Source organism: Mchenga conophoros, linkage group LG3 (assembly GCF_057382185.1).
Source record: "Mchenga conophoros isolate Kocher_MC1m ecotype Shallow Benthic linkage group LG3, M_conophoros_male_GT1.1, whole genome shotgun sequence".
Taxonomy (NCBI): domain Eukaryota; kingdom Metazoa; phylum Chordata; class Actinopteri; order Cichliformes; family Cichlidae; genus Mchenga; species Mchenga conophoros.
Window position 1 is genome coordinate 38,104,367 of NC_140528.1, and position 21,990 is coordinate 38,126,356.

The 21,990-nt window shown below is 42.5% G+C and overlaps 3 protein-coding genes across 4 annotated transcripts in view; 1 reads left to right on the plus strand and 2 right to left on the minus strand.

Moving 5' to 3' along the window:
* Window positions 1–21,990, minus strand: part of LOC146578510 (hemicentin-2-like) — an 871,231-nt gene that overhangs the window by 382,730 nt on the left and 466,511 nt on the right. Inside the window, exon 5 of the mRNA XM_085268642.1 lies at window positions 10,699–11,022. Within this exon, the coding sequence (XP_085124768.1) occupies window positions 10,699–11,022 (324 nt within the window). The remainder of the gene's footprint in view (window positions 1–10,698; window positions 11,023–21,990) is intronic.
* On the plus strand, window positions 472–10,529 carry LOC146578521 (uncharacterized). Of its 2 annotated transcripts, none has more exons than XM_085268790.1 (3): window positions 472–734; window positions 2,694–3,026; window positions 5,979–7,221. In XM_085268790.1, exons 1-3 carry the CDS (start codon window positions 674–676, stop codon window positions 6,272–6,274), a joined length of 690 nt encoding a protein of 229 aa, XP_085124916.1. In that variant the 5' UTR covers window positions 472–673; the 3' UTR covers window positions 6,275–7,221. The 2 variants fall into 2 exon arrangements, with proteins under 2 accessions (XP_085124916.1, XP_085124915.1); XM_085268789.1 differs by lacking the exon at window positions 472–734 and adding an exon at window positions 741–1,791 and having other exon boundaries at window positions 5,979–10,529.
* On the minus strand, window positions 12,215–20,194 carry LOC146578522 (uncharacterized). The gene is made up of 12 exons (XM_085268731.1): window positions 20,114–20,194; window positions 18,840–19,000; window positions 17,732–17,849; window positions 17,446–17,621; window positions 17,244–17,358; window positions 15,933–16,038; window positions 15,728–15,831; window positions 15,519–15,632; window positions 15,342–15,439; window positions 15,126–15,215; window positions 13,540–13,634; window positions 12,215–12,572 (listed from the first exon to the last, which is right to left on the minus strand). The coding sequence occupies exons 2-10, from the start codon at window positions 18,963–18,965 to the stop codon at window positions 15,159–15,161; spliced, it is 1,014 nt and encodes a 337-aa protein (XP_085124857.1). The 5' UTR covers window positions 18,966–19,000; window positions 20,114–20,194; the 3' UTR covers window positions 12,215–12,572; window positions 13,540–13,634; window positions 15,126–15,158.

Genomic DNA, 21,990 nt, shown 5'->3' on the forward strand with positions numbered 1-21,990 from the left:
AGCTCAATCTCTCTCTGTGAGCTTCTTTGAAAAGATTCCTCTGCATGCCACAATATTTTATAAGGATGTTATGTGTTTGTATACTTTCTGCCCAGTTTGACCCATTTAGCAGAAGTCAGCCTGTTTAAGGCTCTGATATCTATTCTGTGTGACTTAAAGCAGTTATGACATGGTCTGATTTTCTCACCCAATAAAGGAATATTTATATCATCAGCTAATTTTTATTTACTAACAATTAATTACTAACAATCATGTTTTACAGTCCTGTGGTCTCAGCCTCAGATACTCAACTAATAAAAGTGATGTCATTAAAAAAATGAATGACCAACAAAACATTTTTCTCCTTCATTTCTGTCACACAAAGCTGTATGTAACTTTCTCGCGGTTAGTATCATGGTTGCTAGGCAACCTGAGCTGCGCGACGAAGGCTAGACCGTCCCATTTCACAAGCCTCTCACTTCCGCACTTCTCGCACCACGAAGCGTGCGGTCTCTGGATTGGGACATAGCCGTTGGATCCAGTCAGTCTGGGAATTTCAGCTTTGTTTAAACCATAAATTTAATCTGATGTGTTCAGGTTTAAACTCAGGTTCAGTTATTGAGTGAAAATACCAACAGACTCAGACATTTAGAACAAACTAAGAGTCAGATCAGCAGAAACAGAGAACACGGACATGTCTGCTGTAACTGCGTCACTCTGCTCCACTTTGATGTTTGTCGCGTTCGTCTCTGCAGGTGAGATTTAACTGTTAGAAACTAAACTTAGTTTCACTCTGTTTAACTTATTAATAATATTTCTCTAAGGATTGTTTTCATATTGATTCACTTTGTGTGTGTGTAAACAGTAGCGGTTTTAGATACGGGCGACACGGGCGGTTGCCCAGGGCGGCATCGCGGTGGGGGGCGGCATCACGGGCATCGGCAAAAAAAAAAAAAAAAAAAAAAAAAAAAAATGCTCGTACTCATGCTGCCCCGACATCATGCCAGCGCATATTGGGAATGGCATAGGCACCGATCGGTTTTCTATCGCCCAGTTCCTGGGAGTAAGGACGCCCTCCGTTTGCGAGGTGCGCCTGCTGCTCGGGGGATTCTCTGACCGGCTGGAGCAGCATCTAATAACCAACTCGCAAAATAAAACAAAATAAAAACAAAACAACAAACACGTAAACACCAGACATTATTAGACAGACTTATAATCTGCACCGATGTTTTTTCGAAATTCTATACACGAAAAGTGAGCGCGAGAGCCCTCGGTGCGCCTGCTCGCTGCTGAAGTCAAAGTAAAACTTTATTGTCATCTCCGCTACAGTTCAGTATATAGAGAGACGAGACGACGAGGCTCCAGCTACAGCAGTGCAAGTAAACAAACAATAAATATAAATAAATATACACTTTAGGACTCGGGGTGAAGGGATCAATAACAATTTAAAATTTACAGTTTGATGATTTAAAGTCTCACACAAAACCCGTCGAAAGGGGAGGGGGCCCAGCTGCTTCCAAATAGAGCACATTTCATTCATAATGTTGTAAATCCAAGCCCATTATGTATTCATGATTTGAATCCTGGGTTGTGTGAAATCCCAGAAATAAACCATAGACAAAGTGAATCTGTGAACTAAGGTGTAGGTGTGTTAGATCATGTTGTGGTGATCCTTGGGTTGAGGGATGGGTGTTCATACTGGAGTGCAAAATTAAAACCAATGGAAGATGGACAAGAAAAGTTCAAAGCCATCAGGTCCCCAGTTTAGAAAAAAGAGAAAAGAAGAGGAAGCGAAACGAGCAAAAGATACAGGTAAGCAGATGTGTGATTGGATAATGGCAGGTCATCCTGAAACAATCAGAATCAGAATACTTTATTAATCCCTAAGGAAATTATGTGGGTTACAGTTGCTCCAAGAAGAAATGGTAAAAATAGCAACAGTAACAGACTAAACTCCAAACAATACATTATGTTACAGATTTTAATATTAATTAGTCATTGTCAGTTGTTGATTTGTCCTGTTCTCATTGTATGACGAATTATGATGGCTGTTTGGTAGCCGTTTGCATACAATGCAAACTCTCTCTCTTCATATGTGTGTGTGTACAACAGTTTTATGTTAATGTACAATCCTTAATATGTTTTGTCTGTGTGTGTGTGTGGGGGGGGGGGGGGGGGGGGGGCAGAGGGAGTGTCCGCCCAGGGCGCCAAACAGGCTTGTGTATAAAGGAGACACGAGGCTGGGTGGACACTTAACATCTGTAATCCAGCTGTGACAGAGACAAAAAGAAGTGTAATGTGTGTGTCAGTGTGATGTGTTGTAGTGTCAGGAGTCAGGATGCAGCTACAAAGCTTCTTGTTCAGTGTATACAAACAGCTGTAGCTCCATAAAGGCAGCATGCAGAGACTCACCGTGTCTTATAATGAGAGGCTGCTTTCTCTCACACATTATGTTCACTTATTATCAGCACATGTTGTTGTTCTGTGGAAGCTAACATCTTGTAGTTTCTGACACTTTGCATGTTTAGCATGAGGCTAAAATTCCCCCTCAGTGGGTCACTGGTGACCTGCTGGATGTTCAGAGGTTCATTAAATCCAACATGACTAAAAACTCAAATGTCAAAGGAAATAAACAAAATATTTAAAGTCAATCATTCTGATCATAATTGTACTTTGACCTTTAACCTCTCTGCTCTGTGTTGTTTCCTCTTCAGACCCGAAACTCATCACAGCTGAGTCTGGACAGGACGTCACTCTGCCATGTCGAGCTCCAAACAACAAGATCATAGTTGTAAAGTGGAGCAGAGCTGACCTGGGGGATGAATATGTGATTTTGTACCGGGATGGTCACTTTGCTCCAGCCAACCAGCATCCATCTTTTAAGAACCGGGTGGATCTGCAGGACAGACGGATGAAGGATGGAGACGTGTCTTTGATTCTGAAGGATGTGATGACTGGTGATGATGGAATATACCAGTGTCATGTCAACATGGAAGGAACACACTCATGGAAGCTCATCAGCATCTACCTGATTGTTGATCCTCCAGGTGAGTGAGTAGAGTTGAGTGTGTGTGTGATCAGAGGTGAAGCTGCTTCCTGGTTGTTGATGTGTGTTTGTTGTATGGATGAGCTGGTGGATGTCAGAGGTAGACAGATGTTTCTCCAGCTGTTGTCTTTGTGGCTGGTAGTCTAGAGTTGTAGAGCACTCAGTAATAGTAACACAGCGTTCTGCAGCTGTGCCACTCTGCTTGAGAGGTGAAGTCAAAGGAGCTTGCAAAGAAAAGCGTCTGGACTTTTTTAAGTTACTTGAAGACGTTTCACCTCTCATCCGAGAAGCTTCTTCAGTTCTAAGGTCAAATGGTGGAGAGTCCCAGATATAAACCTAGTGGGAGTGACCCCCCACAGAGGGACAAAAGGACCCCCTGATGATCCTCTAATCGCCTGAGCCAAGGTGTGAAACTGGGTGTGGGTCCCAATCAGCCAGAGTTTCGGGTGAGTTCATTGTGAAACCTGGCCCCACCTTATGCAAATTCCTGAGATCAGGTGACCCAGGATGTGAGTGGGCGTTAAGGCATCTGGGATTATAGATGGATCTATAATCCAGTTTTGAGATTCACACCTTGGCTCAGGTGATTTCATTTGAAAGTTCAAATTTTTGTTTAGAATGTTGTTAAGACTTTATGTGATTCACAGTTGGTCTGGTGGATGTTAGCAGGTTAACCAATTAAATCCAGAATAACTAAATCAAACTCAAAGTATAAAATAAAATAAATGTCAACAACTCTGATCAGAACGAGATCGCGGATACAAGCGGCAGAAATGAGCTTCCTCCGAAGGGTGGCTGGCCTCTCCCTTAGAGATAGGGTGAGAAGTTCGGCCATCCGGGAGGGGCTCAGAGTAGAGCAGCTGCTGCTCCACAGCTGAGGTGGTTCGGGCATCTGACAAGGATGCCCCCTGGGCGCCTCCTGGGTGAGGTGTTCCAGGCATGTCCCACCGGGAGGAGGCCCCGGAGCAGACCCAGGACACGCTGGAGAGATTATATCTCTCGGCTGGCCTGGGAACGCCTTGGTATTCCCCCGGATAAGCTGGAGGAGGTGGCTGGGGAGAGGGAGGTCTGGGCCTCTTTGCTTAGGCTGCTGCCCCCGCGACCCGGCCTCGGATAAAGCGGATGAAGATGGATGGATGGATGGAACTCTGATCATAATTTCCCCGTTATACTGCACACTTGGTACAGTCCACTAATGAGGTTCCTCATTTGATTGTTCATTTAAGAAAATGAAAAGGTAAAGAGCAATGACAGTCGTAACTGCTCCTGAAGGTTTTTCATGTTCGAAGTAGAATGAAGGGCCATGCTCCAATTGATGTTCAGCCAGTATTTTAATCTTCTTTTCACCAGCAAACACCGTGAAAAACTATGGTGAAATGATCAATGAAAAACACGGATATTACATCAGCAGAACAAAAATTACAACTCAAATAAAACATACACACAAAGTAAATGCACCAACATACCGTGTGCGCCTTTCTACTGAACATTCATGAGCAATTGTAGTCCATATCTTCTATATTTCCACCTTTTACACAAGCCAGCATTCTCTTTCTGGCTCGAGCCTTCAGTCTCTGGTGACACGTGCGCTTAATTGAGCATCACCCCAAAGCATGCGCACCACAAAGCGCTCAGGCCCACCAGTAGGTGACGACAACACAACATGAATCCAGATTAAACACCAAATTTGAACATTGCAATCACATAATAATTACATTTCAATGCGACGGCTACAACAGTGTTGAAAGAAAGTACATTTAAACATTACAAATCCAGCATTTTTGCAGACATATTTTTAGGGGGAAAAATCCTTTAACTGTACACCAGAAAACCATCAAATGTTCCACATTTTAACTTGACAATTTTTAAACTGTCAAAATGTTTGTGATATTTTATATATTTTTATATTTTTAGTTAAGATTGTAGAAACTTAATTAGTCTGTTTTATGGATGCTTGACTGGTGTTTACCCTGATACATTGCTGTTATTATATTATATGGTAAGTATGTACTGGTGGATTTTCTGTTTCTCTCATTTAAAAAAAAAGAAAATGCTTGATGTGACCAAAACTGTAACTGTATATGTAACTGAAGCACAGCTGGACTGTAGGAGAGTGATCATATTCTGGCTTTGAACCACTCATCCTGAAATCATCACCTCTCAGACTTGTGGATCAGCAGTAATAAATCATAAGTCATCTCTTCTGATTAAAAAATAATAATAATTTTTTCATGGTTGAGAACATAGAAGCTGATCTTTGTACTATAAACTTATTCTCACTTAATCCCATAAAAGCCGTAGTCCACAGTTTGTCTGTGTAACAGCTATATTAAATATTATGAATATTTACAGAACTTCATTCAGTAAAGTATTGATCACACAAACATATGGAAGCTGTTGTTACAAAATCATATTTTAGCTGCAATTCTGAAATTCATAAAGCAGTTTGCCACTTTGCACAGTGTATGTGTGTATGCATACTGTGTGTGTACACAGTGTAGTTCGGTTGGTGTGACAGAGCTGTTGTCACTGAATCACAGGTTCAGATGTTTCAGCCTCATAATAAACAAAGGGACTCAAAGTCTCAGACATGTTTTAACGAGCTCTCACAGTCTACAGCCAAACAGGTCAAATTATATAGAACAGACAAATGAAACCAACATGACCTCTGACCCCGAAGGAGCTGTTAGACCTGTTAAGTGGTATTTTCTTATTTTTATATAGTTTTTATTTTTTATGGCGAAAACAAGATGGAGGCTGCAGTTTTGGTCAGATCCTGTGTTTTAAATTTAAAAAACAGAAAAATCCACTAGTATGAACATTTTCTCAATTTCTACATGTTGTAAATTATTTTTTGACTGTCTGGAAATGGAAAGAGGAAATAGATTCTGTTCTGTTCTGCACTCATCATCTACCTGACAGCTGACACCTCACACCTGTTTCTCACCTGCAGGTACACTAGGACGATATCCTGTATGGAAGGTTGCTCTGATAGTTTGTGTGGTACTTCCTGGCATACTTCTTGTTGGTTTTCTGATCTACACAAAAATACAAGAACAAAGAAAAAAAAAATACAAACAAAGGTATAAATATAAATATTCACAGCTAAACTCTGATCCTCTTGCTGCTGCTCCAAGAAGTCACAGCTATCCAGCACGAAGAAAGACAGAGGATCAAAGTCAGAAAAATACTGATTATGCTAATCTTCAGTCTCCACAGCTGAACTGTGAGGCAGTTATTGAGATCTGATGACAGAAATGAACTATTCTGACAATCCAGTCGACAACCTGCTATAACAAACGTCTCTGATGATCGTGACTCTGAACTACAGTTTATTCATCTTCAGGCTGTTCATGAGATTTACTGACACAAAGTCAAACTGTGTTACAAACATACATGAATATCTGAGCTCTGATCTACTTTTGTCGGGCTGAAACTAGATGAATTTTCCTCAACTGACCTATAATATTCAAAAATGATAATAAATTATAATATTTTATATAAATATTTTGTACTATTATACAGATGATACAAACTTTTCTACATTGGTGCTGTTTTGGGCATATTTGACTTGTATTTGTTCAAATGGATTTTCAGACCCACCGTTTGGCTCAAATTAAGGAACATTTTGATTTTAGGGACATTTGACACTGAAAATGTACACATAATGTTTGTGCATGTTTTTATTGAGGCAGCGGTGTCAATCAGAATCAGAGTCAGAATACTTTATTAATCCCGAAGGAAATTATAGGGCACATTCCTCCTGCTGCCCAGTGAATTAGTAAAATAATACATGGAGCACCGACTGTTTCAGGTTCAGTTCAAATAATGATTCAAATATTCATATTTTTATGACCTGATGGTGTGACGCCTCCACCTACATCACTGAACTACTCCACTCCTGGGATTTTGTACAAAAAGTAAGAGGGATTGTGCCTTCCAAACTAAACTTACGTATTTTGTATTTGTTTGTATTTCCTTTGTATTTTTGGATTTTTCTTCTCCTGTCTGTACCTCAGCAGAGGTAATGCACAAATTTCCCCACCGTGGGATTAATAAAGTCTTATCTTAAAACTTTAGCTCCAAGTCCAAAACTTTTACACTCTTCTCTCTGTGATTTTTCTTTTAAACAGCTTGTTTTTGTGTTTGTAGTGTTTTTCTTAGTGTCCACTGTGCATTCTTTGTTCCTGACCTACAGAGGTTTTATACTTTGAGAGTTCAGCATCTCGAGTTTATGTTGTCCCTTGAATCCTGCATTTAGCTTCCATCTCCTACCTGCTGTGATGGGAAATTTCTTTATTCTATGTATTGACCACGTTTTAGCAATATCACTTTAGTGTCACTTTAGTAATAATACCATCACTTGGTCACTTAGTTATATACATATAGGATAGCATCACAGGTGGGGCTTTTGCTTGTCACACCTTCACAGTGGGGCCTTTGTATGTGGGTTAGAGACATCCAAGTGCCGTGTGTAAGGGAGTTGATATCTGGTTGTAATTGTCTTGGTTCTACAAAAAGACGCTTATTGAAATTTCTACAAAACATCCAATCTCTTTCACGTAAATGGCCTTCTTGACTAGAGGGGCCTAAGGCTACATCTTTCACTATCTTACAACACTGTGATTGCAGCCATTCCCCAAATCTTTGAGAATGGTACTCATGGCCATTGATCAGCAACCACTGATCAATGGCCATGATCAAGGAACTGATCATGGCCATTGATCATTTTTGATCAAGGAACTGACCTCACAGCCCATTCTTCATCATTGCTCTTAGTTTCAGTCATTGTACAAATGTACTGTTCATAAGATTGGGGAAACCTGCAGTCGGCTGTGACTGAAGAAGTCACTTGGATGAGTGATGAAACGTTTCTCCCACTGAAAACGCTACATCCAGATGAACAGAATGTTAAACACGATTACTAACAGTCAACACACTCAGAGTACTAAACACACTGTGTACAGGGCTGTTTGGTGTTTGCACAGATGAAAATGATACAAACTTCTGACCTGTTAAACCAGCTGACCCAGCCTTTAGTCTGAGCTGGAGTCAGTTACACAAACAGGTTGAACAGGGTGTGTTCTGTGCAGCACCTGCATGTAAAACAGAAGCAAAGCTGTTCCTGTGAAATGAAAGTGAAAGCCTCTCTGAGCGTCTCCCTGTAGAAAATGGAGGCTGAGCTCAGTCAGATCACTCAGCCTGCAGACAAATGGAGGTGTGTTTGAGACGTGCAGATAAACAGTCACAGCTTTGTGTTGGTCTCTGAGGGCTCAGGGCCGTCCTGTTGTCATGTTATCAAGTGCACGACGGCTCTCTGCAGACACTTTGAGTCCTTATTCACAGTCCATTTACCTCCACGTTTACTTCTAAGCGATGAATTTTTGTCTCCAGTACTGCAATCTTCTGCAGGAGGCTGTGGTAGTCATCTGTGGAGAGGGAAGGCATCTTGTTGCTAGTTAGCCTAGCGGTTAGCCCCTTTCCAGGCTATTGAGGCTGTTCGGTGCCCAGACGCTGTAATCAGGCTTCAGCTGTGTCTAGGCCACAGACACACGGAGCGCTGAGGATAAGGTAACTATAAAAATGTTGCTGCTTCTGTTAAGAACACTTTAGTCCTAATGATCTATAAGTGTCCAGAAGCTATCGCAGGTAAGCTCATAAGGAAAAAAGGGAAAAAATCAGCATAAAAATCAATAAAAATCAATAAAAGAAGCAAAGCATTTAAAGAGCAAAGAGATGAAGCGTGATGTTATTTGTAACTCGACAGGGCAGAGTGACATCCTGTCCAGACACAGCTATGATGTTTATCTGGACTAGAAGAGGAAACAACACAGGGTGGGGAGGTTAACGGTCATCGTACAATTATGAGCAGAATTATTGACCTTTTGTTTAATTGTTGTTTATTTCTCCCCTGTGAATTGCCACCTTATGGTGGTAAAGGAGACTGTGTGTGTCCCTGGGATCCCAGGGGCTATGTTGTCTTGGACATTTCGCTCCATGATGGGGTCTCCTATGGGAAATTGGTCCTCAGTGAGGAACCAGAATAAGAGACATTTATAGGACACCTTTTAGAAGGTTCCCCCCAAGGGTTCCCCTGCTTGGGATAGCGCTCTGCACCAGAGCCAGGCCCGGGGGTGAATGTCTGGTGGTCGAGCCCTACGCCATGCGGTACCGGCTGGACACAGCCTGAAAATGGGACATGGGTGCATCCTCAGGAGGCAACGTAGGGGTTGGGTCCAATGTTTGTCAGAAGTGAGAAGGAGGATACAAATAGCAGACAGTGGCGGAGGTGCGAGTGAGTTTTATTTACAGTGAACAATAACCAAGGTGAGGGCAGAACTGAACATAAACCTAAACTGGGAAAAAACTAACAAAGTGAAAACATAAGTACAATGGGACATACACAGAGATGGCAGATGAAGAAGCCTGGGCACAGAGACGCGGAGAAACACTGATTAACACGCAGTAACACAGACGACGTGGTGACGAGCACAGGCAGACACACACTGTAAATACACACAGCAGTGATAAAGGGATGGGAGACAGGAGGGGACACAGCTGGGAGAAATCACAGCTGACGAGGCAGGGGAGCGTAATCTGAACACACTCGCATAAAACAAGGACTTTCAGAATAAAACAGGAAACTAACAGACAGAGGACCAGACAAAACACTGAACTGAACAGACAGACTCACAAGCAGACGCAGTGACACCATGGACAGACAGAGGGAACACAGGCAGGTATAAAACAAAACTCTAACACACAGCACACCTACACACAAGACATAACAGAATAAACAAGAACATAGAATAATATAAAGAGTCCTCAGACTCGGGACCATGACAGAAGGTGGTTTGCCTCTTTTAACAGTGCACTGCCATGGTAACTAGTGCTAACGTTTAACTAGCTAACTTCACTTATGCTGTGAACATAACCTGCTTTGGATCAGATTAAGATCCAGATTAGAGAGCATCAGGTTTGAAACATCTATGGACCATTCAGTTCTCCAGAAAATAAATAGCATAACTACTCCTGGATGATCCCTCAGTCCTCTCCGTGCAAAGAATGGGAGGGTCTAATTTTGTTTTGTTTGTTTGTAATTGGGTCTAATGTCTTTGTTTCCCTGATGAGCATCAGTAATAAATAATAAATAATGTCAAATTTTAGATTCAACTTTATCCTGTGATTTTCTATTTTTCTATTCTGTTAGAAGCAAAGACATTTTAAAACAGCTGTAGTGGTTCTAAAAGTGTTAATATCTGATCGAAAACAAAGTACCTGCACTTTTCTTGTCGAGCTCATATAAAATTTTGACAAAGACAAAGTTTGAATTCAGGTTTTGTATTTAATCTTAAACAGCACAGAGTCAGTATTTAATCAATGTCTTTTTATCCCCTGACTGATTATCCTCACGTCCAAACTCAGCATACCCTGGATGTTGATATCACTTCCTAGAACAGGGCCCAGGTCACTAAAGACCATCTCTGGGTAAATTTCTGCCTCATGCTATATTCGCAAAGAGTCAGAAACTACAACCTGTTAGCTTCAATAGAACAAAATCATGTGCTGTCAACCTCTGACATCCACCAGCTCATCCATACAGCAAACAAACATCAACAACCAGGAAGCAGCTTCACCTCTGATCACACACACACTCGACTCTACTCACTCACCTGGAGGATCAACTCTCAGGTTGATGATGGTGAACTTCCATGAGCCTGTTTCTCTCAAAAAGACACGACACTTGTATGTTCCAGAGTCAGCAGTGGTCGCTTTCTTCAGGATCAAAGACGCGTCTCCATCCTTCATCCCTCTGAGAGCCACTCTGGTCTTATATGATGGATGCTGGTTGTTTGGAACAAAACGCCCATCTTGGTACAAAAAGACGTTTTTCTGTCCCAGGCCAGCTCTGCTCCACTCTACAGCTGTGATGTTATTTGTAACTCGACATGGCAGAGTGACGTCCTGTCCAGACTCGGTTGTGATGTTTATCTGGACTGAAAGAAAAAACAACACAGAGCAGAGAGGTTAAAGGTCAACATACAATTATGAGCAGCATTACTTTAAATATGTTGTTTACTTTAAGTAATTTTAACATCTCAACATCCATCAGTGTCCTGTACTATAAAGCAGCATTTGGGTTCATTGTTAACATTGGGTTTTCAGTGCTAAGAAAGTGGTTCGCATCTAATATGAGTGTATCACCATGGTAACTTACGCTAACTTTTAACTAGCTAGCTTATTGTTACCTCACCAGATCCACGGCCCCGATCCATAGTAAGGAGCGCGCTGTCAAGTGACGCACTTCAAGGACAGTTTCCCGTCTCAAATCTCTGATTTTCTGCATTATTCATTGGCTTATTACCCACCAGTCTACTGTTGTGTACACCGCTCTTGGCCGCTGTCTTTTATTTTTAAGGCTATCTGCTATAAAAAGCCAGGCCAGGAAAACCTCATTCATGTTTTTCTGTGTTTTATTCTCAGTTACTTTGACACAAAGGCATCTGCTGTGATGTTCCCACCTCTGATGAAGTCTCACATGTATCAGTACTGATAAATGATCAGAATTATAATATTTCTGACTGTCTGAGGCAAAAATGAATCGAATCAAAACCATGTGAATCAGAATCTAATGGATTATAGAAATCAGTGATGATACCCAGTCCAAGTGAGTAGCCTAGGCCTGACAGAAGTGGATGTAGCTGTGGGTAATAAGAAAAGATGAAAAGAACTATTGATAACTTTTTGGTTAAGGCCTGGTCCGTCTAAAATTCATAACCAGTGCTCTGACACAGAGCCATTAACAAGTCAACACTGTCTGTATGGACATCAAATTCCCCCCCAAAGAAGTGCACATGTAAAACTGCGGTGTTTGTGTTTCCTGTTATGCCGTTTTTCTTCGGTAGCTACTCGTAATCCCTTTCCCCCACTCCCTTCCTCTCTCTCTCTCTCACACACACACACACACACACACACAGCGAGGGGCCGTCCCGCACATCCTCCCCACAGCCCGGAATACATTTCCCTCAAGGGAAGGGCATAACATTGTGAACTGTGAACCTAGCCAACTTCTGCTTCCACAGAACAACAACACGTGCTCGTGAAACGTGAACATGTGTGAGAGAAAGCAGCCTCTCATTATAAGACACTGTGAGTCTCTGCATGCTGCCTTTATGGAGCTACAGCTGTTTGTATACACTGAACAAAAAGCTTTGTAGCTGCATCCTGACTCCTGACACTACAACACATCACACTGACACACACATTACACTTCTTAGTTTCTGTCACAGCTGGATTACAGATGTTAACTCCACTCAGCCTCGTTTCGTCTTCGTCTACTTATCGTTTTCTCAGAAGGGCATCATCTAACAGTAAATCTCACCTGCAGAGACGACCACGAAGATGCTGAAAAACAGCAAAGTTGAGCCGAGCGAGACACTGACAGCAGACATTTCTTAACTCCAAACTTCAGAGTCAGAGAGTGAGAAGTGAGACTGATGTGACGTCAGGCTGGCTGGACCCGAGCCCACCAATGGTCTGAAAATCTCTGGACAAACAAACGTTACGTAGTAATTTACGTCCTCAGGTTGTGATGGTTTGAGCAGCTGTTTGTAACGAATCTGACTAAATCAGTTTTCCCCCTTTTAAAGACTCTAAATTATTGGCATATTTGTTACAGAGAAACTTATATTTGGGAGTAAATGTATGCAAAAATTAAATAAAAAAAAAATAAACTAGACACCTTTTAAAATGTTGTCCCTGAAAAAATGTGTTGTGTAGTTAATGAGAGATGTTTACTTTAGGCCTGTTTGTGTTTCCTTATTGGCAGATAAAGTTTGATTTGGAAAAATTAACAAAATATATTTTTTAAATCTTGTAATGCACAAAAGAAAAATGATGGTGGACTAAAAGCTTTACGTTTCTTAGTGTTAAATAATGTTACTTTTAAAAAACAGCCACCTTTAATCTGATCAGTTGAGCAACATTATTGCATAAATGTGACGAGGAAATGAAAGTCGCCCAGTTTTCATGAGAAAGCTCTTCTGGCTCAGTTCCAGTGTGAGAGTGTTCACACTCAGCCTGTGAGGGATCAGGGCTGTCACATACAGACATGCTGAGGCCTTTAAGTCTGCATTTATGATGAATTTGTCTAATGAGAATTACCAAACTTAGATCATAAACCATGAGGAGACACGTGGTAGTTCAGATATTGAAGAAACTCTCTTTATCTTCATTCAGACCTTTGTTCTGCTCTACACTCTGCTGCTCCTCTTTCTCTGTGTTCATGACATACTTACACCAGAAGCTCGGTGGGAACAAAAGCAGGGAAATAAATCTATTTGTAGTGAGGATTGTTAAGAAAAGAGTTGGATGTTTTTCTTTCTTTCTTTTTACAGCCTCACTTCCTGCCTGTGCAGTGTGCAGGTCAGATGGAGTCAAGCAAGCCAACAAATAACATTTTGTGTTGAAAGCAGAAAAACTAGAGATCAGAGTTACAGCTGAATATTTTCTACCTGCTTTGTTTTCATGCTCAAAGCCACGGATGCTGTCTGTTGTTGCACTCTCTCTCTGTCTTTCTGCTCTGAGTCAATGGAGCTCACCCAGCAGTCTGAGTAATGACAGAAACCATTAGAATATATTGATGCCATTACACTTTGGATCTCAGCCTTTAAGTGGATGGATGGACTACACTGATCTTCATTCACAGAAAACATTCACAGTACCTCTCACACAGATAACCATTCTTACACTCTTAAATGCTGTTGATGGAGGAGAAGAAACTGTCCACAGCTTTCAGTCTCCACATTTGAAGCTCTGCAGGAAACCCTGACAGCAGCTTTTTAGCTCCAAAGCAGGTTTAGCTCTGGTGCAGAGTGTTGGTGACTCTGCCCGTGGACACAGTTATTTCTGCAGGTGACCTTGTTACAGGTGCATTTGGAGGAGATTCAAAGCTTTGTGGCAGGGAGTTTACTGCAGACTGCAGCATGTTTAATAGCAAGCATGATGTGAGCCTGATGTGGCTGATAGCTGCTTCTAGCAGTCTTCATGTATGTGGAATGAGAGGGGAGATGTTATCAGGACCAGTTGCTGATTGGACGTCTCAAAGCTGTGAGCGCAGCGCTGAAACTTTGTCCTGTAGCTCTTCACTCAGTCCTCACCCTGAGTGTTTAGAGCCCAGCCCCACATATTCCTGCTCCTCAGGAATTCTGGGATTTGGATGAAACACAGCTAAACTGACCTGAAGCTAACACGGAGGTCAAGGGGGAGGAGCCACAATACAAGCTGCATCCAGCCAATGGGTGCACTGTTGCCCCTGAGCCCATGGATGTGCAGAGGGTCACATGTTTAGTCCCATTTGTAGAAATGTGTCCATGATGAAGACAAATGCAGTCACACAGCTCTGCAACAGCACAAATCACTTTGATGGAGTTTGTTTGTGCTGCTCTCAGATCTGTACAACACTGACATGTGTGTCAACATGCTGCAGACTCACACAGATGTGCCGTGTTAGCTTCATGTGTCCATCTATCACAAACATGCTGCTTCTCCTAACAGGAAGGACTCCTCAGCCGTGTCCACAGCAAAGTAGAATCAAGGCTTTAACCAGGCTTTTATTGTGAAACACTGAACATGTGGAAAAGTCAGCCTGAAAGTCAGAGAGAGAGTGGGCAACGATCCCACAGGAAAAGAATGAAAGAGAGAAGACACATCCAGGGAGAGATGGAAGCAACATGTAGCAGCTGATGAAGTCAGGCGGGTGGGCTGTGCACACAGAGGACTTTATGATCTGGTTCTCAGCTTCATCTCTCCATCGCTCTCCCCACGGCTACAGTACAGGTGAACTGACACATCCATCAGTGGAGGCTGTGGTGGAGCAGCAGCTGAAGCAGGTTCATTCGTGTTGATGGTTTACAGGTTTCCTTGGTCAAAGGTCACTCAGACCTTTGACCAAGGAAACCTTTGAGATTCAGCTCTGTGATTTCACCTTCTACTGATGGAGTGTAGACCACATCACCTTCACAGAGGACGACCACACAGTCGCCCATGTGCAGGCCGATGAGTTCAGTAGCCAGCGACTGAAGATGTTAGCGTAGCTTACCAGTGACAGGAGCCAGTGGTTTTTCCCAGCTGATCATGATGGATGCATCTCCCACTTCCTCCACTTCATGCTCTTTGGGATCATCAGCTTCTATGAAACAAACGTTGATGCATGACACAAACTGTATTTCAGTCTGGCTGCACTTATTTTTAAAATTAAGATGACGAGGAATAAAACCAGAAATGGAGTCAGAACATAAAGTACGAGTGTTCGCACCTGTTGTTTGTCAAGTAGTAAGAATGAGGTTGTCCTCGCCTCCCTCAGTAACCTCGCAGACATTAACAGTGTACCAGAGGTAGCTGTGCAGGACACATCTGACAGAAACAAATCTGTGATGAGCAGGAGAAGTTGTAATCAGGCAAGATTTCAACACACAACACTTTTGAACTGAACTTGTAAATGTCTGAATCTGCCCCTGCCAAGAACAACAGGTGCTCAATGAGCCCGTACTCCACTCTGAAACCTGAAACTGTGTCCAAGGCTGCTGCAGGTCATATCGGTCACAGACTACAGGACAAACAGAGAAAGTCAGAGATTAGTTACTCAGGACAGTCTCATACATGCATTCACTGAGGTGACTCACCCAGCTTCTCTTAACTTACACGATCCATAAGTGGTGGTGAAGTCAAAATTCATACCAGAGATGGTGTAGGAGTTTAGATGGCCAGGAACTGCCACCTCTCTCCTCAGGCTGTGAGATAATTGGCTGAGAGACAGTTTACAGGCTGAGATTATTACAAATGAAAAAAAGACATTAAGTTTAGCCCAAATCATGGAGGAAGAGGAAACAAATCTAAAAAAACAAACCCTATCAGCTCTCCATTTAAGGATGTACTGGGTGATGATCCACTGAATAGGGAGTCTGGTTGGCTTCCTGATTCTGTGATGATCACCTGGACGGGACGGGGACCACCTGAGACAGAGACACAGGAGTAGAGACAGCTGCTTTACCACTGAGGAGAACAGTCACATCGGTTCTCCAGAGTGGGAAATCATTTTGTTAAACCAGTAGCTTTACATAACCCAGTTTAACAGTGAGTGGGTGTGTGGGAGGATTTTCCTGAACAGAGCAGAGAAAAAGTGTTAAAAACCAGCAGGTGAGATCCCAGCACAGTTTCCACCTTAGTTTACGATTTTTCCTGTTTCTCAGAAAGAAGTTAAAAAAAGTGAAAAACACTTTAAAAACTGACACCAGTATAAAGCTTGTAGTTCTCTTACAGTGTAATCTGACATATAAAACTTATCCTTCCACCACGAACAGCTTGTGTTCATGGTGGAAGTCTCTATATAGTCTCTTTTCCATCCAAGAAACATGTTTCACTGCAAAATTAAGCATCAAACTTCACTATATTCACCCAAACAGTGAGACTGCTGTTTGTAGATTACAGCTCAGCGGTGAAACACAACAGTGCTCGGCAGACTGTTCACAAAGCTGAGGACAAATTAAAGAGAATCAGAAACGTTTAAAGCAGCAGATCAACGGTAAAATACACACCTGCCAAGAACAGGCTGCAAGTGCAAACCTTAATGTGGCAGTGATATCAGACGCAAACATTACCGTGTACATCATTACACGCTGCCTACAAACACTCAGTTTACCTGCACAGCTCCTGTTACAGCTGCACTTTGAATCTCAAGTCAGAATTATTTCACAATCAGAATACTTTATTAATCCCTGAGGAGATTATGCGAGGGAAATGGGGTTAAAGGGGGAGACTGCTGCAGACTTTGGAAGAGCAGCAATAGCTGTAGCTTGTTTGATGTACTACAGCACCACCATGTGTTAGAAATGAGTCATGGCAAAAAGCAGACTTCAAGGTTGTCTGAGGTGCAGTTTGACCTGAACTTTACAAACAGAGAACGACTTCACACAAATCTCTGAATCTCCTGATCAGACACGGTGCAGGCTTCACCTTCAGGTGTACAGTCTGTGTAGGACGGGGCTCCACGAGTTACAACAACAAAGGATGTACCACTAAAAGCATGCACTGTGTATCCATGTATCTTCAGTAGGGTGGATTTCATATCAACACTGTGTGCACACCTCACTTTGTAGTTCTTCTAGTGTGAATTTATGAATAAAAGTGGAAAAAGTTCAACAAACGCAGTCAGATTTACCTCCAGCCTGCATCTGCACCCCGGGGGTCATGTGGATGAACTCTGGCCTCTCTGTGAGCTTGGAGCCACAGATAAACCCCATCACAGAGTCCGAGTGCTCCTCTGCCATTTGCACCTGTGAAACACAAAACAGCTGTAAGCTGAAAAGAACACAAAGCACATGTAAACAAACTGAGAACAAGTCCCACACAGTTGTGCTCACCGCAGCCTTTGTGTATTCACCAGCAGCCAGGGTTCCCTGGCAGCTCATCTGAGCTATGAGCAAACAGCCTCGGCCCAGAGGCTTTCCTACAGCGCTCAGACCTTTCACCACTCCCCGCCCCGGCACTGCGTGGGCATTCACTATGTGGGACCAGGAGGAAATCTGGTACAAACCACCTGGAGAAAAGACAGAAGATCACAGCGTTCAAATACTTTGGATATAAACAAAATGATTTTTAAGTTATCCTGAATTTACACGACAAAAAGAAAGTGTGAAATCGTCTCACCATCATACTGACGCTTGACTGTGTTCCCGATGTCAGCAAACTTGTGATCTTCAAAGATGAGGAAGTTGTGTTTCTCTGCTAAGGCTTGCATGTTCTGAATGAAGGCTGATGTGTAGTCCTGTAACACATATGGAAAAAACCATCAGCTTGTTTGTTACATGTACAGACTCAAGGTTTGAGTTGACCTGCCATCTTCAGAAGTTTTCTGATGACTCTGCGGTGGTTGGATGCATCAGCAGGGATGATGAGACAGAGTACCGGGCTGTGGTCGACTCCTTTGTCACGTGGTGTGAGCAGAATCATCTGCAGCTCAACGTGGCAAAGACCAAGGAACTGATCGTGGACTTCAGGAAGACCAGGAAACACTTGACCCCTGTTTCAATCCAGGGGGTCAGTGTTGACATTGTGGAGGACTATAAATACCTTGGAGTACACATTGACAATAAACTGGACTGGGCTAAAAACACCACAGCACTTTACAGGAAGGGCCAGAGTCGTCTCTATTTTTTGAGGCGACTGAGGTCCTTCAACATCTGCCAGAAAATGCTGAGGATTTTCTATGAGTCTGTTGTGGCCAGTGCAATCCTCTATGCTGTTGCATGCTGGGGGAGCAGGCTGAGGGTCGCAGATGCCAACAGACTCAATAAACTGATCCGTAAGGCCAGCAATGTTGTGGGGATGGAGCTGGACTCCCTCAAGGTGGTGTCGGAGAGGCGGATGCTGTCCAAGATAAAGACAATGTTGGATAACACCTCCCACCCACTCCATGACATGTTGGTCAGTCACAGGAGCACGTTCAGTGAGAGACTGAGATTACCGAAAAGCACCACTGAACGACACAGGAAATCATTCCTGCCTGTGGCCATCTCCCTGTACAACGCATCCACTTAACACACTGTTTGCTGCTACAACTACACATGTTTCTTTTCCAACTATTTATTTATGAGTGACTTATGTATGTATGTATGTATATATATGTATATATTGTACTATTCTTAGTTAGCGTATTGTCTGTCTTGTCTTAATGTTGGTTTAAAATGGAGCACTGTAACAAAAAATAATTTCCCCCAGGGATCAATAAAGTATTCTGATTCTGATCCTGCTGTACCTCCAGGATGTCTGCATGGGTCTTCAGCATGCAGATCTTTGGACCGAGCGACTCGGCCAGCTGCAGCAGCTCCTCGTTGTTGGTTACATCAGCAGACACACAAAGGTTGGACTGCTTCTCCTCCATAATCTTCAGCAGCTTTGATGCTAGAAGGTAAATGTCTGCAGATAAAAGAAGGAACAAATGAAGGAACAGAAAATGAGAAACCAAAGAAAACACCACCAGTCTCTGTTTGAACTTTAAATAATTAAATTAGGACAGATGGTTTGAAAGAGGAGTGAAAGAAGCCATCTATGTCCACTGTGAGCGACCATCTTTGAACAGAGGCGGGGGTTTACGACACCAACTCTCTGCCATCTGTAATCCAGTTTTGAGATCCCTTCCCAGACGCCTTAACGCCCACTCACATCCTGGGCCATCTGATCTCAGGAATTCGCATGATAAGGTGGGGCCAGGTTTCACAATGAACTCACCCAAAACTCTGGCTGATTGGGACCCACACCCAGTTTCACACCTTGGCTCAGGCAATTAGAGGATCATCAGGGGGTCCTTTTGTCCCTCTGTGGGGGGTCACTCCCACTAGGTTTATATCTGGGACTCTCCACCATTTGACCTTAGAACTGAAGAAGCTTCTCGGATGAGAGGTGAAACGTCTTCAAGCAACTTAAAGAAGTCCAGACGCTTTTCTTTGCAAGCTCCTTTGGCTACGATGACCTGGATGACTGAGAACCTTCACAGACTTTAAATAATTAAAGTTTTAAAACTACATACTTCCTAACTCGGCTCTTTCTGAATAACTAAGCTCCAGCTTCTTACTGGCAGGAGAGTCGCTGCCATTCTTGGGGCTGAGAGAGAGTGAAGGTGACAGAGTTACTGTACTGATTTTTTGTTCCTGGATTGTGAAGCAACACAAATAAACACATGAGCCTTATCTTATCCTGAGTGACCTGAAGAGGAGCTGCAGAAAGCTGCTGATTCATATAAACATCATTGAGGCTTGAGTGAGTGATTAGCTGCTGACAGGTCCAGTCTGATCTGTTTGAACTGCCTTACGCTGTGTGAAAGGAGGAGTTCCCTGAAACTCAACCATTAAGTCTGCTAAATTACTGTAAAACAAACCGCGAGTATTAATGTTACACAGGAGCTGACGAGTGCCTACACAGACACATTTGCCTTCAGAAAGTGCATCCAGCAGACGTTTCCTGTGTCCGGTATCGCTTTCAGCTGTTCTGAAGTCAGTATGCTGTGCAGTCATGAAGGCAGCACGTGGTTACCTGGTGCGTGAGCGCGGGGTGGGACACGAGCACCCTCAGGTGGATATAAATGGGTGCCAGCAGGCCGCTCTTCAGCTTGTATTCTCCGAACTTCACTCCGTTCACGTCGTGGAGCTTCAGGATTAAACTGTCAGTGGAAGCGCTACCTGGAAGCCTTGCGCCAAATGTTTCAGAATAAAAGCGTCAATGTATGTTTTGAGAGCATTTAATGTTTACAGATAAAACGTCGCGTAGGTCAGTGAGCATGTGTGATGAAGCCTGGTAGAAAGAGTCGTTGTTTGTGAAAGTTAAAATAACCTGATGGCAGACATGTTTCATTAGCACCTCAACATAAAGAAGTGCTGAGGGGTGTTGGCAATGAATGTGAGACAGAGATCAGTGGATGAAACCATCAGAAGCTCATGTTCTGCAAAAAGAGAATACGTTTTTGTTTTCTGAAGCTATTCTGGACATTTTTAAAGTCTTCAGCATGAAATTGTTGTTCATCGTACTGTGAGGTTACAGGCTAGACTGCTTAATAATGGCCTCCAAGTTTAACCTGACACTTTTATTCATATTTACTTCATATTTGTATTCTGTGTCTCCAAAGTCAGAATACAGTTACATTTTAGTGTCGCTGATTTGCAAAACAAAAGCTAAACTCGGTTCAGACGTGAGTTACAAGTTACAAAACAAGACCAACAGATCTCAAACTAAAACCCACGTTCTCAGTCTGTCCCAATAAGTAAACACAGTGAAGCCCTGCTGTAAGTCTTTCTGACTGAATAAAGTCATACAAAGACAAACTTGCATTATGCAGCATTTTATTCAGATTGCAACTAATCCATGTTCAGATGTTTTTACGTCTGTTCTACTGTATTCTACTGGTTACACTTTTATTTTTCTTGATAAGAACTGATTTATGCTGAGGTACATCCTTATACTATTCAATGTGGAACAACGATATAACTCACTGATTTTCCATGTTGTTGTTGTAAACAACAGGAGGAGATTCATTGTCTGCGTTTTTGCCATGAGCGGCTGAGTCTTTGTGTGAATGCATGTATGCATCTTTTCAAGGAGCGTCAACAGCAGAGGGCCTCCTTCTTTGTTTTTTGGACCTTATTGTCTCTATTTTCTCTCTCACAGTGTCTCCTCTGCCTCAGGCCAACAGCCAGGTGTTGAAAATACCTGCAGTTAACAGAGACATGCGACTCTTGAGACGGCATTTCAGATAGAAACACTGCTGAGCCTGAAGTGTTTCTGTCTACAATCACCAGATTTCACAAGATACAAACACAGAAAGCTGTGTGTGCATCAATAAGAAGGCGTTACACAAAATAATAAATCTTCACCTTTATCATTTACAGCTTTCAGACTAAAATATAACTCTTTAAGTAACGGTGCACTCACTTCGTGGAACGCACTAAATTACTTTTATTTTGTTGTGGGTTAAACATAACCTAAGGTTTCTAACCAAGGTCCTAACACGATTTACAGTCCACAAGTAGAAGTCTGTGTAACTGTGTAAACAGTACACAATACAAGTAATGCAAGTAAACACTGACAGCTGTACCACAGTTATGTCTAGTTGTAGAATGCAGCTTCCATATTTAACAAAGCCCCAATATTTCTTCTTATACTCCTTATAATATTTCTTCAGAGTAAAAGATCTCTCAGCAGAATTATGCAACATTTTAGGCACACTATTGCCTCTATCAACTCAGTGAGCTGGGATTGTTTATTCTAAACATGAACTACTGTTAAAGCAACACACATGGACTACTGGAGCCCCACACGACAACATCTATACAGTCCAGTCTCTCCTGGTGGACATGACATCACGTTATTCATGGTTACAAACAATTTTAGACTGATGTGGGCCAAGCCCAGCACAT

What these genes read in the sequence shown, in the direction of transcription:
- LOC146578521 (XM_085268789.1), top strand. Translation starts at nt 1,707, where the DNA reads ATGGACAAGAAAAGTTCAAAGCCATCAGGTCCCCAGTTTAGAAAAAAG. An exon ending in GAAACGAGCAAAAGATACAG is followed by an intron (nt 1,792 to 2,693) that starts GTAAGCAGATGT and finishes TTTCCTCTTCAG; the next exon opens with ACCCGAAACTCATCACAGCT. An exon ending in CCTGATTGTTGATCCTCCAG is followed by an intron (nt 3,027 to 5,978) that starts GTGAGTGAGTAG and finishes TCTCACCTGCAG; the next exon opens with GTACACTAGGACGATATCCT.
- LOC146578522 (XM_085268731.1), bottom strand. Translation starts at nt 18,965, where the DNA reads ATGGAGGAGAAGCAGTCCAACCTTTGTGTGTCTGCTGATGTAACCAAC. An exon ending in CACCACCACTTATGGATCGT is followed by an intron (nt 15,633 to 15,727) that starts GTAAGTTAAGAG and finishes TTTGTCCTGTAG; the next exon opens with TCTGTGACCGATATGACCTG. An exon ending in GCAGATTCAGACATTTACAA is followed by an intron (nt 15,440 to 15,518) that starts GTTCAGTTCAAA and finishes TGTTTCTGTCAG; the next exon opens with ATGTGTCCTGCACAGCTACC.